The sequence below is a fragment of the Lagopus muta genome, chromosome 6 (assembly GCF_023343835.1).
Source record: "Lagopus muta isolate bLagMut1 chromosome 6, bLagMut1 primary, whole genome shotgun sequence".
NCBI classification, from domain to species: Eukaryota; Metazoa; Chordata; class Aves; order Galliformes; family Phasianidae; genus Lagopus; species Lagopus muta.
Window position 1 is genome coordinate 32,755,400 of NC_064438.1, and position 25,694 is coordinate 32,781,093.

At 35.7% G+C, this 25,694-nt stretch overlaps 1 protein-coding gene across 4 annotated transcripts in view; it reads right to left on the reverse strand.

Annotated features, from left to right (window-relative positions):
• NOVA1 (NOVA alternative splicing regulator 1) overlaps positions 1–25,325 on the reverse strand; it is a 129,670-nt gene extending 104,345 nt beyond the window's left edge. For 2 of the 4 annotated variants that reach the window (XM_048949338.1, XM_048949336.1), the window contains exon 1: positions 22,858–22,969. Coding sequence is in view for 2 of the 4 variants with exons in the window: in XM_048949334.1 (XP_048805291.1) it covers positions 22,858–23,001; positions 24,828–24,963 (280 nt within the window). In the remaining 2 variants the exon portion in view is untranslated. Of the gene's footprint in view, positions 1–22,857; positions 23,002–24,827 lie in introns of those variants that run through there. The other 2 variants (XM_048949334.1, XM_048949333.1) reach the window with 2 other exon arrangements.
• Between the last annotated feature and the right edge of the window lie 369 nt (positions 25,326–25,694).

The following is a 25,694-nucleotide window of genomic DNA, read 5'->3' on the forward strand; positions in this document are numbered from 1 at the left end:
GAGGAAAGTTATGCACAACCACTGCTTGTTTCTACTGAAATTCTATCAAGAGCTAAGAGAAATGTTTCAATATATGTAAAGTGGCTCTGAAAACAATGCCTCCTATTTATTTCCATGAAAATGACAACAAAGATACAAAGAGCACAACGACACTATTTGACAGAGCAAATTTTCAACAGTCTATTACCTATGCATTTTCAGTAGCAATGAACAAGAGGCTGCATGCTGCACTTATAAAAATCTACATAGCCATCCAGAACATTGCTGTTGCAAGTGTTGAAACACCCTAGCCACTACCACACTGCATCAAAATCCACTGGTCAGTCCCCATAAATGTTCAGCAAGTGCTAACGAATGTCAGCTGGCGCAATTTTGTCCATGTTGAGGAATTCAGTGACACCTTTCCTTCATATGCACTTGCGTGTCAGATGCCACTTTGCTAGACCATCCTCTGGTCCCATCTGTCACATGACAATAAAACTTAATGGAATATTGTTGGGAAACTTCAGTCTTTCCTGCCATGCCACCAAAGTCTGCCTCTGATGTTGTGGGCCAATAAAATAAAATAGGAGGCATTACTTTCAGAGCAACCCTTGAATACAAATGGGAATCTGCAGTAACTGTATATTTATCAAGGTTTGTATATTTTTTTCCAAATATTTCTTCATTCCCTACGTAGAAGAAACATAGACTTGCTACGACGGTTAAGCATTACGGACATTTATGATGTCTGTACATTTACGGACATTAAGAGACATTTTGAAACTTCTGTTGCGTAAACAACACAATGAAGTATGAGCAAAGAACATCCTGATTCATTAAATACAGTAATACACCATACTCTAGATAAACAGGTGTTTCAACTGATATATAACATAGGAAGTGAAAAAAGGAAACAACAGACAAACATAAGCAGATTCTACTAGGGAATGATTTTTTCTCCACAATATTGCACATATTTAAAATAACTTCTGTAAACAATAAAATGTAAATAATGGACTTGACAAATCCATTTTATTTGCAGTGCTCACTGTTCAAAGTTGAATCTGTTCTACATCACATTACAAAAAGTAGAAATAAGGTATTCTAAAAGTTACCGTCCTTGTCTATTCATCCTTTCATCCTCCTGAATGACTGTTGTCAATGCAGGATCAACTGATACAGTGAAAAAAAGTGTCATTTTCTGAGCAACAAAAAATGTTATTAGTAAATGAACAGAAACTTACATTTTAAATAGTAAAAAAATAAAATAAAAAAAATAAGCTTTATGTTAATGAAGGTAAAAAATTTTCAACCACCTGAAGTACACTGCTCAAAAAAATTCCTCTCTACTTAAAGGACAAGAAAAAAAAGAATCGCATTCTACAAAACCAAAAAAAAAAAAAGGAAAAAAAAGGAAAAAAAAGAAAAAACCCTCAAGCTAAAAGCTTCTCATTTTTGTGGTTCCAAAAGACTCCTATTGAATAAATGAACATATTCAGTTAACCAAAAATAGAGAGAACTTAAAACCACAAGTATTTACAGAAAACACATTTTAAGCCACATATAAAATATTATTTCCCTGAGAATCTGTACATTATAGTTAGTGGTACATTTGAATTTTAAGAGAAAAAACCAAACGCACACAAACAACTCTATATCCTTGTAGCATTAGGAAGCCACAGCTGCTACAGTCCTTTCACATCTGTTATTGAAGATAGTCCCCCCAGTATAAGACATTTCATTCACATACCAGCCAGATTTGTTTTGTCACATTACAACAGACATTACACAAGAATTTCAGCATGACACTTTTCTGCACATAAAAAGCACACAGACAAGGAAAGTGCTTTCAGTGAATGAAAGGTGTTAATTTGCTTTCAGTTTAATTTGAAGAATCAAAATAATAGCTAGTGATTTTAGAAGCTGTAAGGTTCTTCATTTTTAGAAAAAAAGCCAAAAAACTCTAGTGATTATTCTTCAAATTTCTAAAATCATCAAGCTTTTCACATATTACTTGTTTGACTATGAAAACCAGAAACTGATATTTTTCCTTTATAATTAAAATTGCCTAATATTTAATGTGATTTATAAATAATACACCCTCTGTCTTCACTTAGTTCTCAATTTGCCAAGTTATTGTTAATCCAAAAGCTTTTTTTGGACCTCAGCCTTCAGTTGGTTGTTTTTCTACTTCTTTCAAGTTTCAGCAAAGTTAATCAGTGATTGTCAATAAAGCTAATAATTTCCACATATTAAGTACTTTTTAAATGCTTCTCTGTAAAATCCATCCACAAGCATGAGACATGCCTTTCACCACCATCTAAATCCTAGACAAATGCAGTCAAATGAGAAACCTTCGAAGAACTGAGATTCGTCAAACTCAGGAACCAAAGTTACCCAAAGATGCCAAGATTCATTGCTCCCACAAAACTCCTTTATGCCATCCTGACTGCTCTCTTCTTTTGGAATATGACTGGTTGGTTTACTTCATGTTTTAAAATGTTCAGCGTAACTTATCTGTTTTCCCGGTAACTGTGACCTGTTCTTGTGACATGAGACAAACTGAATTTCTACACAACAGATGGTTAAAGTGGGAGACTAGGGTTGGGGAACAATGCTCTTAAGAGAAAATGACTGACATTGGAAAGTTTAGGGACACAAGGATGAGCATATTTGCTCAGAACTAAATGCTAGCTTAAGAGAACCAATTGCCTGAGACAACATTCTGACTGATGCTAACAAATTCAGTTAAGCCTAACTTTCTATAGACATGTGGTTGCACTGGGCATTATTTATGTATTTAAGTCTTCAAAGAAAACAATTTATCTTTCAAAAGCAGGAAGCTTAACAAACATATAGGTTTGTCCATCAACGATACATAACACCAAACAAATTTTACAAGTCCTGAGAAAAATAATCCTGCAGAAGTTTAAGCTTGACACCAAGTATTTTGAGGTTTAATTCATTCATATAGTTCTCAGTATTCCCATTCACTCCCCACCAAAACGAAGGGCAACAGCACACCTCACATTTGATGGATGTGAAAATAGCATTTTTCTTGACTGAAGACTACTGCAAAAATGAGAACCAGAAGAAAACACAATGTTATTATAACAAACTGGCATTTTCACTAGCAATAACAAGATCCTACATGCCACACTTGTAAACCTCTGCACCAACAGAAGTGACACACTGTCTTGAGTCGCCACTGAAATGTACCACCCACCACTCACTGTGCTTACATACACTGTTTCCTCTCCATAAATGTTCAGCAAGCATCCATGGGTGCCAATTTTTTATACTTGGAGAAATTCAATGACACAACTTGATGCATACACACTTCCATGTCAGGCACCATCTTGTCAGACCTTTCCTCTACCGCTACCTGTCACTCATCAACAAAACTTAACATAGTATTCACAGGAAGTTTCAACAACTACTACCATACCACCACCATCTGCCTGATGCCATTTTTAAATTAACTCACAATCTTTTTCAAATTTTTTTTCTGTTTATTTTCAACAGTGCCTCTTCTTCATATCAGAAACCCTAACTTAACAAATGACAGTACAAAAGTGAACTTCTCACTTATATACACAGTAGCAAACATGCATGTCTCATTTCCTCTCACTAAATCACCCTGACCACTGTGGGCTGTTTCTACAAAAATAAACAGAAGACAGTTACAAGGTAGGACATAGGCAACTGCAATTACTACCAAAAAAAAAAAAAAAAAAAAAAAAAAAAAAAAAAAAATACTGCACAACAAATTCAATTAAGATACCTGTTTTCGATCTTAAACATGCTTTTGAAAAATAAAAATTAATGAAGTATTTGATGAGAATCTGGCCAAAAGACATTAACATTTTTAGTTAATTAGTGAGATCACACCATTAGAAATGGTCCTAATTGACAGTTGGCTTTATTACTAATTTCTAAATCTAGAGTGAGAACTACCTAAAAAGGAGAAGTGGTAGCAGTATCATGTATTTCAATTTTCTTCTATTTGGAACTAGCATTTGATTTTGTCTGGCATAGAAAAAGGCAGTGGAAAGCAGTTAGTTATTAAAACACCTGTCTTCTTTAAAGGAAAAAAATTTAAAAAGTCACAACATAACCAGTCATATCATTTACATACTTTCATGAAGCACTTCCTTCCTTGCTAACAATAAACAGTCAACATACTTCATGTAGTCTCACTGAAGTGTTTTGGGTTTGGTGGGTTTTTTTTTTTTTTTTTTTTTTTTGAATAAAAACAAAGTATTTAAAATATATACCGGTATAAAATAAGGCTCTTCTGATTCATGTACACTTGTTTATGTTTGTGTTCAAAACTGTGACCATTGTACTGGAACCTAAATGGTCTTTTAAGTTATTTTAAGTTATGTATTTTAGGGTGTAAATTAAGTATGTATGTATACATGTATGAACACATACACATACTAACCTTTCATCTATAAAAATATTTCATTCTCATAAGCAAAGATCTGCAGAGTAACAGCCAACACTACAAGACAGAAGCAAGTAAACAGATTCCAGCTTCAACATTTTTACAAAGATATAAAGTTGGAATTACAGCAGATATTCGCTACTTTACAGACACCACAGAAAGATTTCTCCTTGAATACACCACCACATTGAGCATAAAATCTCAAACAGTGCAACTGTGAAACTCAGAGCCCAAATTAGACTGCAATTCTAAAGCAGTAACGCCTAGGAGAGAAAACTAAGGAAATTGAGAGAATTCAAACAGCTGACAAGTACCACTATCAGTTAATCAGAAACTTTTTTGGATAAGACTATCAAAAAAAGATAACAGCAAGAATAATAGTCAAATCCAAAGTTGCTGTATTCACATGACTGAAGAAAACATTGTTTCATCCAGTTAAGCCTGTTGACACTGGTAAGTCTTACATTCAAGAAGGAAAAAACACGAATAAATAGTTATTTCTACTTAGCTCATCAAAAAAAGAAATGAATCTGTAAAGCTAGTCATGTTTCAAAAATTCTTCCCAGACAGCCAATAGGGAGGAAAAGATTATTGATTCCTGCCTTAGTTTAAAAAAATACTTAATTTTTAATTCACACTTCAATAAATTCATTCTTGGCAGGAATAAGAGCATCTCCAACACTTCCAATATTTTTATTTGACCAAGTCAAATTTATGAATACTACTACAAAATAATCAATAGAAAAAACTGACTTCTTTAATTTTACATTAGTGCAAAGGTATATTAACAAACACATCTGCCATTGCAGTACGTTATAATGCAGTTTTTAGTATGAGGGATACTTTAAGACTTATGTCTCAATCTATGTTCCCTCCCTATATGCGTATGTACATGATTCACATATAGATATATGAAAATTTCTTCCTGTGTTTGCTTGTTTATTTATTTTAAAATAAAAGTAGTCACCGAAAGTATCTCAGACAAGATGTAAGATAAAGGTTTTAAGTGCAAAATCAGAAATACTGACTTCAATCCAATTATCCAACAATTCCATCAAAGATGATGCCCAAAAGAAGCTTCACTGGATAATATGAACAATAAAAACACTACTCTTCTCCAGTTTGGTCACCTTCCTTGCCCACTTGGTATTTTCCTAAAACATATCCTTCCTTTCTTCCCTGGTTCTTACTTAGGTATATGAAATCCTGTTTTAAAAGAATGTTACAACTAACGTACACACATGCGTACATCTTGTGTCAGGCTGTATATGTCAATATGGTCTTTGTTCATGTTAGTCCAAATTGAACTCTACTGCGTAACAAAAAGTTGAACTTAGTTTATCACAGTCTGTAAGACTTACTGCCACTTCACCTAGAACAGCATTGTTAGATATTTTTGCTCTGGGTGCTGGAAGAATGGGAATAAAGCTGCACAAACAGGAATTTGATGGAAATGGTTATCAGAACGCTCATCCTTTCCTTTGTTACTTTAAAACGATCTTAAGTGAGCTTATACTAAACAGCAGAGAGAGACGCAGTCATGACTCCAGAGCAATAAGACGCTACAGAATAATCTATCAGCGGCACCTCTAACTAGAAACAAGAAAAAAGACTGGAGAGAAGAATAAAAAGTAACAGTGGTAACACTTACAGAAAAATCATAAAACATACGAAGAAAAACCGACTCAATTTTCAGTAAAATTATTTAAAGGCAGTCTTCATCCATAAGATATGCTTGGGGTCTTCTTTAGTGAACTTAATGGCACCCAAATAGCAGTGGAATTTCAAAACAACCTGAAAACTGGTACCCATATTTTAAAATTCCTCTATTGCCAAGACAGTAATTGTTAGTATTTACAAAGGTTGTTTTTCTTCCTTAACTACACAGAAATTTATGCTGCCAAAAAAAGCTATAGGTGGCTTTTTTAAACCCGTGAAGTATTATTATCAAAAGTCAATTTTAAAATCAAGAAGTCTTTTCTTTCCAAAGAAATACATTCTTCATATCTAAGATACTGACACAGTCAAAAAATTAAATATACCCACAGTCCGCATATTAGATAAAATATTAATCACAGTTCCAGATGAGTAATCTAGAAACTTCTTTTTTAACCTGTTCTTACAAAAATCCCTGAAGTTACAATGGATTTCTTGGGACTCCACTCTACAAGTTGATAATTCTTCCCAAATATTGAGCCAATAAATCCAGATACTAATAAGCAGGGCACAGAAATTTTCATATATTTCAATCAAGCATATTCCTTCTGTTCCACTCTTCCTTCCCTTTTCTAGAAGTCATCATCGTAATGTAATTCAAGCTAACTTGGTGAATTTCTAAGCGGACCACGCTGAAAATAAAACTATGGATAGTAAAAATGTAACATGCATTCAACATACATACATGGGTATATGTAATATAGAATCTTAAAAGTGAATTAACTTCTCATTTTGAACAGAAATACAACAGTCATCCCATTATAGAAAGTAAGCTCTGTTCCTGTTACTAGAGAATAAAGTTTTGTGTTGCTTTTGTCTTTTTTTTCCCAGTTTGAGTTTGGGAAAGGGCAGGAAGAATTGGCTGCATTTTTAATCAGCAATTCTTTCTTACCATAACAAAGCATACAAAGGAATCCAATCCCAGAAAGACTGAACAGCATAAGAAACACAAATGAAAATATAACCACAACATCATATGAATTGGATAAAAATATGGTTGGTGCAAAGTTAATGGTGATCTGTCTCAAAAGCCATGTTTAATTCCAACACAGTTTTCACTGCCAACTAAACTAATTTTTTACTCACATAATTAATTTATGAACTAGATCACTTATTCACATGACATTTTGCTTGGAGTCATTTGATTCTTAAATTAGAACTACGTTTCCTTTTTTTTTTTTTTTTTTTTTTTTTTTAAATTTGAGGTAGAAAGGCACAATACATGATTTCAGGAAAAAAGGCTACAATGCCAGGATTTCCTGGTTTTGCTTCCTTAGTGTTATCCTTTAATGCTTCCTTGTTCTGGAGTTAAGAACTGTAGCTACCTGCAATAAGACAGAGTGGGACTTAATGATCTCAAAGCGTGATTCTATATGATGTCCCACTAAAAGTTCTGTCAAAAAGGACAGTAGTTCCTTATATTAACTAAATTCCCTTTACCATAATAATAAAACAAATCACCCAGTTACTATCCTATAAAAGGTATGCCTGCCCACCAGCTTGTTTGTATAATCTCAAAAATTAACACCACGCTCTCAGGTCTTTACCCTATTCCACTCTATACACCACTTCAGTAAGCAAATATACTTCAGATCTTCTCCCCCACATTTATCTCAACGATGAGCTCGACAGGATGACCTCAATTTTGGGGCATGTAGCTAACACAAAAATAAGTACTATTATGGGATTTCATGGTTTGTCTGGAAGAGCAGCAGATGACTGAGTCCTCCTAGTTCAAGAGGTCCTTTCTACACCAACATCCTAATTACTTAATGGAGTACCTTCCCAGAAGCTCTTTCAGCTCCCTCCTGCACTATATTCCTTTTGAACACAAAATATAGAAGCCCACCAAGAGTAACTTATGTATAAGAATAGGGATGAGGGCCTAACCAACACACAAATGTAAATTCTGATAATTTCCATACCCCTTAACAGGGTCTGCCAGTGCACCAAGACAAAACTGAATCAAGTTTTGCATCCCACCCTCTGCCCACAATCAGGAAGTCAAAGGCTTTACACACTGCTTAAGTGTTAATAATTCCAGTGGCTGGTAAGTAGGACATCAGACGATCTTGGTGCTATACCGCATTCAGCAACTGGTAGAAGTCATTATTATCAACACTACTTTGTTGACAAATCTAAAACATAGCACCATGAAAACTGATATGAAGAAAAGCAACTCCACACCAGCTAGACTTTGTAAATCTTATAGTAGTTACTTCCTTCAGCAAAATTGTATTTGCAAGTCTTACTTTTCTCCTTTGAGTTCTGTCACATGTGATGGGTAATTTTTATGTAACTAGTGTGAAAAGGGCATGTTTTTAACAACTGCTCACAATTCTCAAATGCTAAGAGATTATGATTTAAGTCTTAGGAAAAAAAAAAGTGAAGGAAGTTCTGCCTTCTTTCCCCTTTATAGAATTTTTACAGTAAGATTTTTGACTGTCCCTCAACATTACCCATACCATTATTTTAAGTACTGTAATTCTGAATTAAATAGAAAATTACAAAATATTATGGGGAACATATACTACTCAAAGATTCCACTGCAAATGCAGAAACTTACAGCTATCTTTTGAGCTATCAATAGTTTTTTTGTGAAGAAAAAGGTCCAGCATCTTTATTTACAGGTTCACGAAAAGCAGCAAGTATAACAGAATTAACAGCTTTCAGTTGTAAAACTAATAATTCCAGTAATACACAACATTAAACATGCCATTTGAGATATATGCCGATTTAAACTACCACATATGGCATATGGCATATCTATCTAATTATCACAGTTGTGTTTTCATAGGGAGAGCTATTCTGGTTTTTAAACAATGTGTCAAAATGCACTGTTTTATCTGAAAACAAAAAGCACTATATTTTACAATGCCACTAAGTTAATATTGTACTTTTAATGTGCAGCATACTACTGGTTAAAAAGCATCACAACATCTCTAATGTTTTAGCACTGCTTTTAGCTTTTTTTAATTAGTAAGAAGTTGAGGGAATTCTAATAGAAACAGTAAGTTTCTCAAAATTGCATTTTGAATTTTTATTTTTCAAGTCTTAAATACAGCCATTGGCATACTAAGTCTTAAATGACAATGGACAAATAAAACAATACAAATAATGCTCTAATATTTTACTTCAGACTCTCCAGCTTGGTGCTTGGTGTCACTTCAGCTGTTCAGAGTTATTTATTTTTTTGTTTTACTGTTTCTTCATGTAAATATACAAAGAATTGCACACAATTACCATGAAACATTACATAATCCTAATTTCTCCTTTTGCAGCTCATAAAAAGTATCATGTATTTTTATACTATAACATCAAAATATGCATGGAAAAAAAAAAGATATTGGCCAAATAATTATGCACCAAGCCCAAGTTGCTGTGACTTTTTTTTTTACTATTATTATTTATTTATAATACTTGCTTTTAAATAAACATTCAGTTCTTGAATAATAAAAGTACCAAAAGTTTCTATTTAACTCAAAATTAAACAATCACAAAATTATTACAAAATTATTACATTAATTTATCATTAAAATAGATGCATTTTATATGTATTATATGCTGAAATAATTTGAAAGCATTAGATTTTGGACAATGAACCTGAAATACTTCTTTCACTTTCAAATAAATTAGGGTCAGATTCTCAAAAAAAAAAAAAAAAAAAAAAAAAAAAAATCAAGTCTTGTTTATACAATTGGTCTAATCCAGAATAAGGCAAAAAAAATCCCTAAAGCACTTCAACTTTTTTCATTATTGAAAAGTTCAAACAATCCTCTTAAAAAAAAAAAAAATTGAGTCAAAGCATTTTAATTAATCAAAGGAAAATAGGATAACTGACCTTCAGGTTAATTATTTCAAGTCAAAATTCCAATATTTGCAGAGAATTTATTTTCAGTTTACCAGTTCCTTTTAACACTTCAGATCAGAACTTTATTAAATAGATAGAATATTAAATAGAGTCCTTCCCGCAATCTCTGTTACTAATTTTTGTTAATTTTTTTAGCTCCATACTTCATGAATTTTCATTTCGACCTTTTGAAACTAACAATAAGAAAACAAAAGAAGTGTAGTACTATATGTAATACAAGAAATTTTTTTGCAAATGGAAACAGACCCTGGATATTCAGTTTGAAGAGAATTTGTACGTCAATCAGTGCTTGATCTAAGGCTTCTCTTCTAAAATAAATCTATCAGCAATGATAGCACACTTTAACATAAAGTTAGTATTTTCCTACACAATTACTGAAATTACTGAATAGATTTACAAACGTATTGAAAAGCAAGCACTATATAAAAACACAACTAGTCTTTTAAGATGAAAATATCCAACTGCCTGCATTAAGCAAAGCCAAAAAAATAAGAATGACAAGAACGTTTTTAATCATCATAGAATCACTAAGGTTGGAAAAGACCCACAGGATCACCCAGTCCAACCATCCACCAATCACCAATAGTTCTCACTAAACCATGTCCCTCAACAGCACATCCAAATGCTCCTTGAAACACCACCATGGTCAGTGACTCAACCACCACCGTGGGCAGCCCATTCCAGTGCCTATTATAGTATATTTGTACTATTTGTCCTGCTTTGTCCTGGCATTAAAAGGTTGCATTTATGCATTAAAAATTAACAGGAATTTTTAAAACAAAGCAACTTTCCCTTTAGTTATTTGCCTCCTGTAAAGATAAGGTATTCAACTCTTATCCCAGTAGAGTATAACATGTGTATTGACAAGCTCATACTGATAACACATTATACATTTGTATTTGATAATTCTTTTTGAAAAAATACTAAGGTATATCCTTAGCAATACACAATTTATGTTTATATTCATCATTTACTTGACTTCATAGAAGCTGAATGTAGGAGGAAAGACATCTCTAAACAGAGATTCAAATAGCTCTATCCAGCTAAGAAAAGTTCAATCAAAATCATTTACAAGGCTACAAAACCATGAGACCATTTCTCTTCAGAGAAAAAGGAAGCAGTAACATTAACTTTCATAGACTAGCATCAGAAAAAAAAAATCCTTTGTTAAAAAAGGAAAAACTTAGAAATAAAGAAGTATTTCACAAAACAATCTGAATTGCCTTGATTTTTTCTAAAGAACTGTTTATTTTATTACTGTTATTTTTGACATACACTATCTTATGTCCCTATGTAAAAACACACCAAAAAGGGGCAATATAGACTGGATACACATTCTGCCTTGTGTAAATGCAGCACTTACCTGAATTAGAGGTTTGTATAGAGAAACTGTCTTTGTGTCTCCACTCACTCTCCTGGAAACCAGTGAAAATCACAAGAAATTCTGTCTCCTCACACTTGAGAGACAAAACATATCATATTCTTTTTGCTGAAAATAATATAACATCAGCAGTAGAATGATTTGAGAATTGTATCTCATTCATCAGCAGAAAGAGGTTGGACAACTTTAAGAAATACAAAACTTGAAATCTTAAGAAACAGAGTTGAAAAAAATTCTTCAGATTTTGATTCCTTCCAAAATGTCCTCACCTTAGCTAAAAATACCTACTTTTACTTACTACACAATATGAATTCATTGGATTGAGAGTGGTGAATACATTTAACTGGCACAGCTTCTACACAGAACATCAAGTATAAAAGTAGAGGTTAAGAAAGAAAAGCCATGTTAAACTATTTAGGAAACAAACTAAAAGTTTTCCAGTGCTTAGGACATGCTACATTACAACATCGAGATTCAGAATTTTAAGGTCTATAAGGGGAAAAACTTAAGTTCTATGGAGTAAATTGTAGATTAAAAATTAAAATTAAATACTTGATGAGACTGCATCACTGATAGTCTCATAAATATAGCAGCATGCACACAGCATTTTTTGATGAAATACACATCTTTCTAAGGATCTTCAGTTTTTATGAAATGGGCCATCCTGCAAGATTATTCAATTTTCCCCATGGAAAGGGCTTAGAGGGGGCATCCCACACCTTGAAGTTGATGACACCAGTATGCTACATCTATCCAGAAGAAACATCTACTACAAAATCTAATATAAAAATCATCTTTTGCTTATGAGCAAGAGAAAAAAAAAATTTGGAGAGTAATAAGCTCCTTCGTACGCAACATTTAAATGCTACGGCGAAAACTGTTACACTCTGAAGGGATTAAGAAAATAGAACCTACTTGAAGCAAGTGAAACTTCAAAAATGAAGTATCTTCATCTTACCCTCTACTTATCGACTTACCTACAAGGATTCAGGAATATCTACTGACTTGGATTCACATTATTTCATGTACATGAGCTTACTCTTCACATGAAATACACCACCATTCTCTTTTGGTTTGCTAATAAACTGCCATACAATTCAGTAAATAACAACACCATTTTTCCCTCTGAATTGGCATTAGAACATCACACACCTTTCTAGACCTATTGATATAGGTCATACTACAAATACGAAATCTACATTAGTTCCTGAAATACTTTTGAGCACACTGGTGTGGACTTCATATCAAATAGTCATCTTCAGTTTATCTCTCCTCCCCCCAAGCACACTTAACTTTATGAAAACCTCATCACAGAAAACCAGTGCTAGTATGTACTAAGACTCCCCTCAATCTCCATGCTGCAATTTTTTTCAAGTTTTGTCTTCACAGAATCTTTGAGGGAGAAAAAATCCAAATTAAGACACTGTCATGTTTACAACTACAGAGAGCATTATGATAACCTATCCTTAATGTATTATGCAACATTTCTCAGAAGAAACCCCTGCTCTATCACAGGTGCCCATTTCACTAAAACACGTATTTTTAGGAAAAGGTCTTTACATTTTAATCATGGGTGTAATACCATAAACCCTTAATAAATTATTGTTATTACCTCTGAACATTAGTATTGGAGAAAGAAGGCACCCAAATCAGAGCTGGTCATTCTAGTAAAAAGCACCAGCTACTTAAATAAAGACAAAATTGCCAATCTTCAAATAACTAATATAAAGCTGCCAAAATTTACAAGCTAGACTTCTTTACAAAATAAAATCTACAAAAAGAATTTTGAACAAGGTGAAATTCAACAAGTTCCTGGGCTAGCCAGCACTGAAAGCACAGTAACCATTTGTGCACAACATTAGCAAGCTAATCCCCCTCAAAAAAGGACAAAAACAACTGTGTATTTATTTTTCCAATGTTGAGCATATGCATGTGTTGATGAAGGAAAAAATAAAAAAGGCACTGATTTTGTAATTCTAGATGACTACATTTTGTGCCCTTTCCATGTATGCTCCCCCTAAATCAAATGCTGTTTTATCCTAATAAAGTATGAAAGAAAAAAAAAACAGCACTACTTCTGAACATCAAAACAAATACATTTGTAAGTACCATCAAAATGACCTACCGTAAAAAAAATACACAGAAACAAGAAAATTATTAGTCACTGATTAAAAAGCACCACTTTTTTTTTTTAAGATTTATTCACCACTTCTTTGAATTAGATACTTCCCTTGCTGTGCACTGCATGGCACTCGCCAATACCACGTTTCATCCGCCATTGTACTACCAAACTAAAAATCCAAATTACTTAGGTTTAAAATACACTGCTTAATTCAGACACCTGTCTTGCCACCACCATCCACCCTACGCATCTTTGAGACTAAAAGTTTATATAATACTTGCATTAACTGAGTTTCTTATTCGTAAATAGTATGGGAAACATAAGCAAGGACAAATGCAGCTTCCCATTTCACTGACTTACTCATCAACAACATGCCAATAATAAAGCTCTAAGAATAGTAATTACATGCAGATTTCTACACACACTCTTAAAAATACTGACTTTAATAATTTGATTTAAAATCTGGCTACCTGAAGAACTGTTTGTATCCTTCTTCCAAATACTAATTAATCAGAAAAGGAACACGTGATGTACCCGTGTAAAACAAAGAGCTGGGGGCCATGCAAGGTAACTATTTCTTCTTGAGGCTTTCCTTTCAAATCTTAAGTTGCACATTTGTCATATAAAACTCCCCTTTTTCTGATTATTTAGGATCAATTCATCATAAAATGCTTTTTAATTTAATGCATTGTTCTGGCACTTATTGGAACAGCTAGCCACATATATAGATCCATACAAAACTAGAATACAGCTCATTGAGTTAGAGTATTTATTTCATTATTGTTAATAGCAGTGCAAATACTAGATGAGCACTTGGTGTTATTACCAACCTAAAATATATATATATATATATTCCTGAAAAATTATCTTTGTGAAGTTAACACTTCCTTTTTTATTGAGCATTTCACTATGCTGGAAGTTACATGCTTAAGAAAGAGTAATCTCAACAAAAACTGGCAGATTTTACCATATGCTACACCACACAGTAAAAGACTCAGAAGCTAGGAAGTGACATAATTATATGGAGTTCTGGGTATTTGATTTTCAGTTTAGATTGACAGAGTTGCCAAGTGTCCATCTAATACAGTAAGTAGAAGACATACAATGAAATGTGTGCAGACATGCAAGACAGAAAGCATACATGTTCTGTATCTAACACTTCTCATTGAAATAAATCATTTGTATAAAATTCTAAGGAATCCAGTAGCAGCATTTAGCTGCACACCTGCATTTAGTTGAAGATGTACAGGATGCCAGATAAGCCTTTTTTGCTCCACAGAAATTCTCTTCCAAACCAGGTCAATAAACTGCTAAGAAGTCACCCATTTCACTTTTCACCATCCTCAAGAGAACTGTTGGTAAACTACCAGATTAAAAATAAACATTCTGCAAGTCCAGCTCAATACTGCTGACAAGACAATATGCACTGGAGCTCATAACCTGCTGTTTCTACTATACACTCTCCTATCTACATGCAGGCAGGAAGCACCAGATTACAGGTGGGGACAAAACATAAATCTCAGATCAAGATTCATCGTTCTATTGCATGTGGCCTACATGATCTTTCCTCCCCCTTCAACATTCTGTAACTTCACTGTCCAACTCTTTGGGAACACAGTGGGATATATTTTAACTCCATGTGCTTACTTGATGCTCAATGAAGTCAAATAAATGGCTATGTGCCACTTTCTCCTTGGGTACTGCATTATTTTATATAAAAATTTTCAATAATTTGTTTTAAAGATACTTCATAGTCACATATCCAGTTAAATACATATGATTTTTCACATACAGTTTGAAAAATGAGAGCTTAGTATATTAGGAAAAATGATAAATTGCTGCTGTCTCTGATTACCTGGTTCTCTACAGTGAGATTTTCCCCCCCTACACTGCAAATGGAGAATCTTCAGAAAGAACTAAAGTTACTACTTCAAAATAAAATAAAAATACATGTACATACAAATCTTCAAGAGCTTTGGATGTGTGTTTTGGAGGTGTTCTTGATTCAAGCAAACAGGTGTCACTCTACAAAGTGGGGAAAATAGTACAAATGTGTGAAGCTCTTCATGTGGAAATTACAAGAGTTAAATGGCACTGAGCAAGGCACAAAAAGTGCTTTTAAAATAGAAACACAGGAACATGCACAGAACCTCAGTATCTAATTTAATTAATGACTGAGAATGCAAAGGCTCCAACTGGTGAAACATTAGCAGCAGCCATGAATTTCACTGTAGTTCTGTATAAGTAATCTTACCTGAATGATTCTCAAAAAAATGTCAACACATCGATTGTATTTTTCATCTGATCCTGTCAATGCTGAGATGACAGGCCCTGCAGGATGCAGTGAAAGATCAATGATGAAAAACAGGTGTTTAGCCTTTTCATAATCAAAACTTACATGTTGAGGCAAACATGAAATTTTGTCTGGGGTGCTTTTGTATATCTAACATGCTAATTTTACATAACCACTTTCACCTATTTAGACATACAACTACATCTCTTCCTCATTTGGAAGTAACTAAACTACCTGACCCCAAAGTCACTCAAATTACCACAGTATCACTTCAAACTGGTCCCTAATTCACTACTCTGCATGTTATGCACATCAGCTACTTTATACAACAACTCCTGTTCTCTGTGGCCCTTCAGGAAGGAGGCTTAATCTTTCCCATCAATTACAGACAATACTTAAACCTTACCTAAACTTACAGCAATTCACATGTCGATACAAGCAACACATGAAAAAATACTGCTTATACCTAGCTCAAGCAAAGGCTCACAAGCTCACATTCAAAAGTTACAACAGCAACTACTACATTGTTCAACTTGGAGCTGACTTCAGCAGACATGTTTCTGAACATGCCTTAATCTCAAGTTTCAATCACACCAGTTAAGTGCCTTCAAATGAATTTTAATGCTTGGCTATAATCAACAAGAGGAGAATGTCTAATGTTAAGTCAATACCAATCAGATGCAACTATAATCAACTATTTAATATGATAAAGTGAAAACAATTGCGTGAATTTAGATAGTTGACTTTTTATTATGTATTTAAAATATTCAGCATTTCTATTAAATATAAGGAAAATTCAAAATAAAAGTATCCTGATGATCATTTATCATTCAATTACAAGCAACAATTACAATAGTTAATCCCAAATTGGGATGAAGATACCTCCAAAATCAAAAGAAAAAGAAGCTGAAATAGAGTCTTGCAAGCCTGTAGTATAACATTTACAGATTGACAGTTAAAGCTCTGGTTTGATGTTTTCTCTGAGGTTGGAAAGACAGAATGGCCCTCAGTACCAGGATGAATATAAGGAACCTGGCAATTTCCTAAAGTCATGCCACACTGTCAAAGTAGTAGTATCTCTACAATAAATTAACAGTCTCACAATACACAAAACATTAAGTTATTATGACCACCAAATACCAAATTCCCACAGAAGCACCTAGCATATCTCATTACAAAGTGTTCTACAGTATGCAAGAAATACATACCAGACACAGATACAAAAGGCTTGTCCAAAGTGAAAGAGAAGTAAAATACTCAGTGAAAAAACACCTGTATTCACTCTCCTCCCATTCCATTTGCTTAAACAATATAGCTATTTTCATTAATAGACATATCTTTTGTCAGAATAAACACAAACATTTTTGCTATACCCATTACAATGGTGACATTTCAATATCACATTAATCAGATTCGTTATTCCACAGATGTTTGGGACAGGAAAAGCACATTAAGAATTTTATGCTAGTGTCAGACAATTAGAAAACCTCAAGTCCTACCTAGAAACATACAATCAATAATATTCCAAAAAGCAGCATTTCCATTTGTAGTACATATTGTGCTTTACATCATGATACTGCAGCCTCCACGGGTCAGATTAATTAAGCCTAAGAGCAGCTGCAGTGCAACGTGAGAAGCACACTGCCAGAGCCTCACCAACCCAACCCAATTACCTGAAGCATTCCAGTACTGCCACTGACAACCACCACACTCCTCATCAGGTCATTAACTCCTGCAGGTTGGCTAATAAATGGTTTAAAAAAAAAAAAAAAAAAAAAAAAAAAAAAAACAAAAAAAAAAAACACCACTAATCTCTTTATAAGACTGCAAAGCTGACTGCACCAGCTGCAAGATGCAATGATAAATCCCAGTGAGTTGACTGTCAGTCAAATCACTCCAGATGTTGCTTAACTTTATGCTAGAACAGTATCCAAAGATGGAAATGAGACAGCAATCAGGCACAAGCCCTTCTTCCCAATCACTCTATCCTCTACTCCTAATAGCAAGTCTAACAAATTCTCTAAATTCAAGGTCTCTTTTCCTGGCCAAAAAGCTACTAGTCACCATAAATTAAGGTCAACTACAAAGGACAGTCAATTAATAAACATACAATATCACAGTACTTGAGAAAGATACTGACTGCTACAGGATGAAACCAACAAGAAAAAGAACAAAAAGACACATCAGCTTTTATATTGCAAATCATATAGTTTTCAACAAAATTGAAAAAAGAAAAACAATCACAAGAGAAAAGTCAAACATCACTAAATACAGCATTCCCTTGTGTTGACCCTAGCCATCATTATTTCGTTTTTTACGATGCAAAAACAAGCGTACCAATAAAAAAGGTAGATTATTTTGAATCTATCAAGTTGTTTTATACATTTCTTACATAAGAGAAAGGCACAGCACTTTTAGCAAAACACAGTCATTTACCATGCACAAGTTTATTCACTTATTAACATAAATAAGGCCCTTTATACAGAAGAAATCAGCACAAAACTTCTACTCAGAATTTTTCTAAATCTGCCACGTGAGAAAATGCTAAATTTACACTGGCCAAATTAGATATGGAATAACCTCAAGATTATATGTAGTTACATATTCAGTTTCAGCTTCTTTTTAAATGTAAAACATATTAAAGATCTGCAGTCTAACAAGCTAACTTTTTTTTTTTTTAAATTGTCTTCCAGTAACTAGGCAACTGACAACTGTCCAACTGAGAATTATCTCTCTGAACAGCTGGCAATCAACACTAGAGTGTTTTTTTTTGTTGTTGTTGGGTTGGGGTTTTTTTTGTTTTGTTTTTATGGTCTTGCTTTTTATTTTCCCTTAGTAGAAAGATCAGTAATGACAGCTTCTTTACAAAACTACACAGCTCTAAAGAATCCACCTCTGAAACCTCTACTTTTTAGTCACCTCCGCATTTCCATTATCTCAGTAGTTGCTCTTATCAGTAAATGTTTACAACAGAATCTGAAAACCTTAGATTTATATGTATGAAGTCTCTATTTAGAGAATGTCAACACTTAAACAAAGAAATATCAAGAATAAAAATGGAATGTATTTATTCATCTATGACAGCCTCCTTCAAGAACCATGACAGACAGCTAAACTAACTCCAATGTAACTTTTAACTGCTTTATTTCCCTTTTATTTTCAATACTCATCTACTGCTGAAAAATAGCATTTCACTCATATTAATCCATGAGTTGATTTTTAAAACATTCCTTCTGCTACTTCAGCTATCTTTTATAATTAGAAATTAACATGGCAATTCCTTAATGATATAAAGGAAACAATGGTGAACCAAGCTTGATATATTACACTTTCCCCCACCCTAACAGTTTAACGAAACTCAAAAGCAAACTTACAATTAATAAGTTTCTATAGTTACTTGTCCATTCAATGCATTTGAAATGTTTTTAGGAGTCACAATGAGATAATATTCAAAAGGGCACATGAACTAAGTACAGCAAGATGATCTCACACAATTCACGGATGTTTAAAAAAAGACATTCAAACAAAACATCACTAACAATTCACTTTGTGAAAACATCACAGAGGCATACTCCATATATTCTGCATGAGGAAGAGGAAGGAAACTCCTCCTTTCATATTCTCCAAATATTTAGAACACTACTGATCAGAAATCTGCTTTAAAAACACAACTTCTCTATTGTTAAAGGCAGTAAAACCTTATCTCCATTTAATTATGTTTTTATTAAGCTCTGCTCTTAATATGATCTGATTTAAGTACACATATGACTTCATATTCCAATAAATTAAAAAACAGTGACCGAGCTCAAACTCACTCAAGCATCAAGTTCAGATCAGGCAAGATCCTGTTGCAAGATAAACAACGTGATGCAATGTAACATAATTTGTGCGTGTGTGTGAGTGAGAGACTTGAAGGGGGTGGGGGCGAGTGCTGAGAGAAAGCAAGAGAGAATGCAAGCACGCGTCAGCATTCGCAATGGAAAAAATACATATGTCCACAGGAGTTCTCAGTCCAGCACTTGCTATAATTTAGAATGGAGAAACAGAAAAATTGAGAGCTTAATGCAACAAAAATACTGACGCTGCTTTATACTGCTCAAAATACAAGCATGAATCAAAACAGGTCAGCAAAAGGGCCACTTTCTCTATGAAGTTCACTTTATCAGTATTCATGCAGAATGGCTATGTCAGTATTTAAATTTTGGACCAAAACTTAGCAGTCAATACATACACTCTACTTCTCTGCAAAAGTTACCAGCATTACTTTAAAAGTAGGGCCTATTTTTTGCCAGTCTAATTTTGTTTCTACTAATCCAGTGGGACAAGACTGAAAGAATCAGGGATAAGCACAAACTTAAGCTACAAAAGTTCAGACAATCACAAAGTCAGCTGGTAACCTGAAAAGAGAAGAATAAATTTTGCACTCAAAAAAATAAGACTCTGGTCAAAATGGATGTATGTACTGCTTTCTATTTTGTGAACTAAGATGTTCAGTTAAAAACTTTTTTTTTTCTTCAATGTCTTGCAATAAGAGCTGCCATACGATTCTTCAGTAGTTATGTCATTTTTTTGATACACAAAAATAATTCCAACAGAAATCAGTCTGCATACTGAAGTCCTACATTACAGAAAAAAGAAAGAACACTATTAGATCATAGAAACTGCTCATGACTTCCGTATTACAACCAACTTCCTCCTTTCCAAACAACTTAGTCAGACTGTGCTAAAACTTTTTGGAAAAATGAGAAGTTTCACAGAAAATTCAGTGAGTAAACATTTCATGCTCAAACACACACTGAACACATTCTGAGTCACGTACAGTTTTACAGGCTAAGTAACCAAAATAATCACTTAGAAACAGTATACAGAAAATAAATTGTATCTTTATATTAGCTATTTCACAAGATTCCCTTTCCCTCATGCTATAGGAGTCTGAGGGTCTGGAATAAACCCAAAAGTTACCAGCTTACAGAATGTCAGGACCTTTGAAAATTCCACAGGTTTGTGGTCAAGTGCAAACAGAAAGACCAACAAGAGTTAGCCCCATTGGAGTCCATTTCTCAGATCCATTCCACACCTTAACCAACTTCCTTAAAACACTCACTTTCTACATAATGTGGCTGCAAATCCAAAGCAGAAAGTATAAAGTCAAACTGGAACTTCATTTGCACCTGTTACAGTTAAACAGTTTGAGCCTCTCTTTCCTAGCTGCCTATATTATTACTACTACTGATTTTAAGAGAGAATGTGTTTGTCGCAAACGTTTTTACTGGTGTCTAGCTAGCTACTTTTTATTTTTCAAAGGTTTATCTGCTACTCCTGATATATCTTTACAATTTGCAAGACAAGATAATATGTAATTCTGGTTTAATCAAAAAACAGAAGAACTCTGCTGGAGTACTAAACAAAAGATCTAATCTTTCGAGCATCCTTTCCAACTGAGTGTAAATAAACTGTAGTAAAATGAAAAGGCTTGTAATTTGGTATTTTAAATATACTTCATAAACACCAATTTTCTGTAACATCCTTGTATATCTCACACTACCTCATGTATAATGCAGAAAATCTATTTCATTTTCATCTATTGACAGCGAATTTAATTTACTAGTGCAGCTCTTTACGCAGATTATGTTATTAATTCTGCAATCAAGCTCTTTTGAATGTTTTTATTTCTTCCTAGAATTTTCACAATTCTACATTGATTCCCCCCACCCCCCGCTCTTCCACACCTTTCAAAATAATTTTTTCTTTAACTTTCCGAAAGGGGAATGAAAAATTTAAAAAAGGAAAAAAAAAACCCACCAACAGTATCAGCTCATAAACTGTATGTTTCAATGGAAAAAAACTACATGCATTACTTCAACTTTGGACTTGTAGGAATTACAAATCTCATTCACCAAGGAGATATACAACAGGTGCATTAAAATGTCCATAACAAAACACATTGTAAAAAGACCACAATATCTCCATTGATAAGAGATTACCCACTTCTCCTTTATACAGAACTAATAAAACAGGGAAAATAAACGCTAATATGTTAGTGTCCTACTTACACCCATACCATTGCCTTCACTGTTTTAGAGAATTCATCTTGTTAAACTAGACCAAATGAAAAGTAGCTCTTATTTTTCCACAGAAAAGATGTTAACACCTAGTCAATTCTAAATCACCAGATTACCACCAAAACAGAATCAAAACACCAAAACCAGTAACACGTTATCTGCATCCATTTATAACAACCCCCCCAGATCACATTCAAATACAGAATGTTAATTTGTTGACCCTAAGGAAAAAAAAATCCAATTGCAGAAACTAAGATGTTTTATACTGTTATGCAAGACCTCCTCTTCAGAACTCTTAAAGAATATTAAATCAGGCATTTATTTCTTATCGTACACTAACATTTGAAAACTTGTTTCTTGCGTGCAGATACAATTTATGAGAAATACTTGCTCTTCAACTGTTCAGTGTTTCCCTTTTATAGCAGTTTTCTTCCACCACCGTGGTAAACATAATATAAAGAATATCTAAAGAGCAGCGCCTGTCCTCTTTACTTCACTCCAGAGCCAGTGAACAAAGCAATGAGGCATAAAGAAGGTACATAATGGATTTAAAGTAAATGGCCCATTCTTTAAGAGGAGGCCTCTCAATTTTATTCATTCTAGCTTAATTGTCATTGCAGTGTCTGAAAACTTCAAACGAACAATTATTTTTACGCCAGCTGTCAAGTTGGTTCTTTAAAGCTAGGGTTTTTTTTTTTTTAACTAGCAAAAAAGCAAACAAAATATTTTTTTCAGCAACAATGAAAACATTTTTAGACATATATACAGCACTTAGATTACTAGATGATAATCTACCCACTTCATTCCATACATCAAGTAAAATGAAACATCATATCCACTGTTGCAACTTTGTTGCATGCTTTTCAAAAAAACGTTTCATGCTGCACTTGATGCTTATGTGCCAACACATGAAACATACTGACACGTTCATACAACCCATGAGATTTAAACATAAATAATCAGCTAATTTTCGCACCTACCTGGGTAAAAATCTTTGGATTTAGACAGCTTGATGGTGGCCCCAGTCTCTTTCTGCAACTGAACAATTGTCTGTCCTCCCTTCCCAATTATAGATCCAGCAGCATAACTAGGTATGAGGACCTTTAGAAAATATTGGCCATCCTCTGAAAAATTGAGATATGCATGGTTAATATGACTTACAAACTTTGATCTCTCCCCCCCAGACCCACAAATGATGTTATATCTTTAGCCTCATCCACTAATGCATGCATTTATATCTAACCAGTTGCGTCATTCGCAAGACATGTTTGGCTATGTCTCTGACATTTCAAAATACGCACTTTTGTTTCAAGCAAAATAAAGAATCCATATACGTTCCTTAATTCTGTAAAAGAAAAAGAATAAAATTTTAACTCTATTTCAAAGGCGGAATGTTTTCAGCTTTCCTGCTGGTAACCATAGCATACAGAAATGACTAAACCCTTTAAAAAAAAAAAAAATGAATCTCTGCACAAAAACGTGCCTCGTCACAACTACAACCTTGCTTGAAAATACTGCAAAAGAAATGCCAAAACTAAGGAGGAATGAATTACAAATTCTAATGGGCTATTTGTTTGTCATTAGCAAACACATGAGAATAGCAATTAGCTATTGCATGCATTCTTCTTAAGTGAGAAAAACGACTACTTGCTACCAAATAACCCACCCAAAATGTGGGGTTTTATTCCAAGCATCTCAGCCACTGCCAAGAAAACAACTCAACATGGTGAGGATGGAATCACTTGCCTAAGTAATCCTGGTGTATTCCTTTAGCAGTTCTTAAGGAACAATGATCTCTTTTAAGCTCATTAATTAAAGGACATTAAGAATCTTTCCCGGTTACTCAAAAGCCTAAGTCACATATTGTAAATACACTTAAAAGGTGATGAGATAGACAATGCGAGTCCTCGACTCCCTACTAGCATTAAAGCATACAACCAGAACCGTAAAAAATACATATGCAATGAATGGAAAAAAAAAATCCAATCTGATCCAGCAACTGATTATCAGTGCTCTCATCCCAAGTCAGCGACACTGAAGTCTGACAACCTTCTGTAACCAGCTCTGAAAAAGCGCAGGACAATAAAGGTTGGTCGATTCCCCAGACTTATGATCTCCTCGGTGATTAAAAAGATGTCCCATTGGCTTTAGCATCAAGATTTTTACCATGGAATCTATTTTACAAAGTGATTATTGGGTTTTCCCTCCCCACTCCCCACCCCCCCCCCCCCCCTTAAGCAAGAGGAGCGATCCGAGTTCACCTCACTTTCCCCATTCAAACCTACAAGCGCCTTAAGTGCTTGCGTGTGACAATAGTGCCCATCCATATTCATCCAGCCGGCTGCACGATGCACTATATTTAGCCAGCCTGCTGTCTTAATATCGGGCAAATAAATTCACCTCTGCCTCGGTGCATTGTTATGACGACTCTGGTGCAAACGAGCGGAGGAGACGCCGGTCCCGTTATAACTCATTTCCCCCGGGCAGGGCGGGCTGATAGCTCCCGAGTCCCCGCGGCAGAGCCGGCTCCCCCCGCAGTAGCCAGCCCTCGCCCCCCGCAGCCAAACAACACCGTGCACAGGCTGACAATAGCACCGAGGCCAAGGCAGAGGGAAACGCAGGGCAAGGCTGAAACGCAACTTGTGACCCGAAGGATGCAAAGGGAAGAGAGTGCGTTTGTCTCCTTCCAGCCGGCTGCCATTGATCGGAGCCAATTGTGCGGAGAGAGCCCCGCACGCCTGCCTCCCCGCCGCCGGGTCGCGGCCGCGTAGCCCCTGCGTGGGCATTAAATCAAAAGCCCGGTGGATGCCGAAAAGCGACGCCATTTTGATGAATGATAACGTTAGAGAAACGGGAATGGTTGGGGGGGCGAGGGGGAGGCAGGCAGGTAGGGAAGGAAGGGGAGATGTGGGTGGGTCGGGCGGGGGGAGGCGGCGGAGGAGATACCCACCGCCCGTGTTGGTCCTCTTGGTGCTGCCCGCTTCGGGGGGGGCTTCCAGCGGTCTTTTCCGGGAGTCCGGCGGGTCCAGGTCTATGGGAACCCCGGTGTGGGTCCCGTTCTGCTGGATGGGAGCTGCCGCCATCATGTTTGCTGCTGCTCGGAGGAGAATTGTCTCTTCCCTTCGGTGCTGGGGGGGCAGGGAGGGAAGGGGGAGGAGGAGGAGGAAGGAAGAGGAAGGGAAAGGGGGAGGAGGAGGAGGAGAAGGAGGAGGGGAGGGGGCTCGTCCCGTTCTCTTGTCCTTTTCGAAAATGTAGAACTACGCTCGGGGTTGCCGAGGATGCTGAGCGCCTTGTTTATCTGGCAGCCGGGGGGAGGGAAGGAGAGGGAAGGAGGGAGGGAAGCGGGCAGGACTGGGCTGGAGGAGCAGCTGCAGTGCAGTGTCAGGAGGAGATGAGGAGCGGGGAGACGGGAGCGAGGGGGCGAGAGAGGGGAAAGAAGCGGGAGAGGGGAGGAGGGGGGAAGTGAAAAGAGTGAGACGGGAGGAGGAGAGGAGAGGAGGGGAGAGAGTGGGAGAGAAGAGCGAGAACGAGTGAGACGGAGGAGAACGGGCGGGAGGGGGGAGCGGCGGGAGGAGGAGGGAGCGGTGTAAATGGTGGGCGAGTGAGCGAGGGGGAGATGATTCACACCGCCTCCGAGCCCCTCCGGCCCCTGCCTGCCCTAACGCTGCGGCGCGGCCGCCCGCTGCTCCCGCGCCCTCATGCTCTCCTCGGCTGACGGGCTGGGCACGGGGCTGAAGTGGGGGGGCTCCGTGTCCACCTAGCACCACCGCCGGACGCTCCGGCAGCTGGCGGGCTCGGCTGAGCAGGGTCCGGCAGC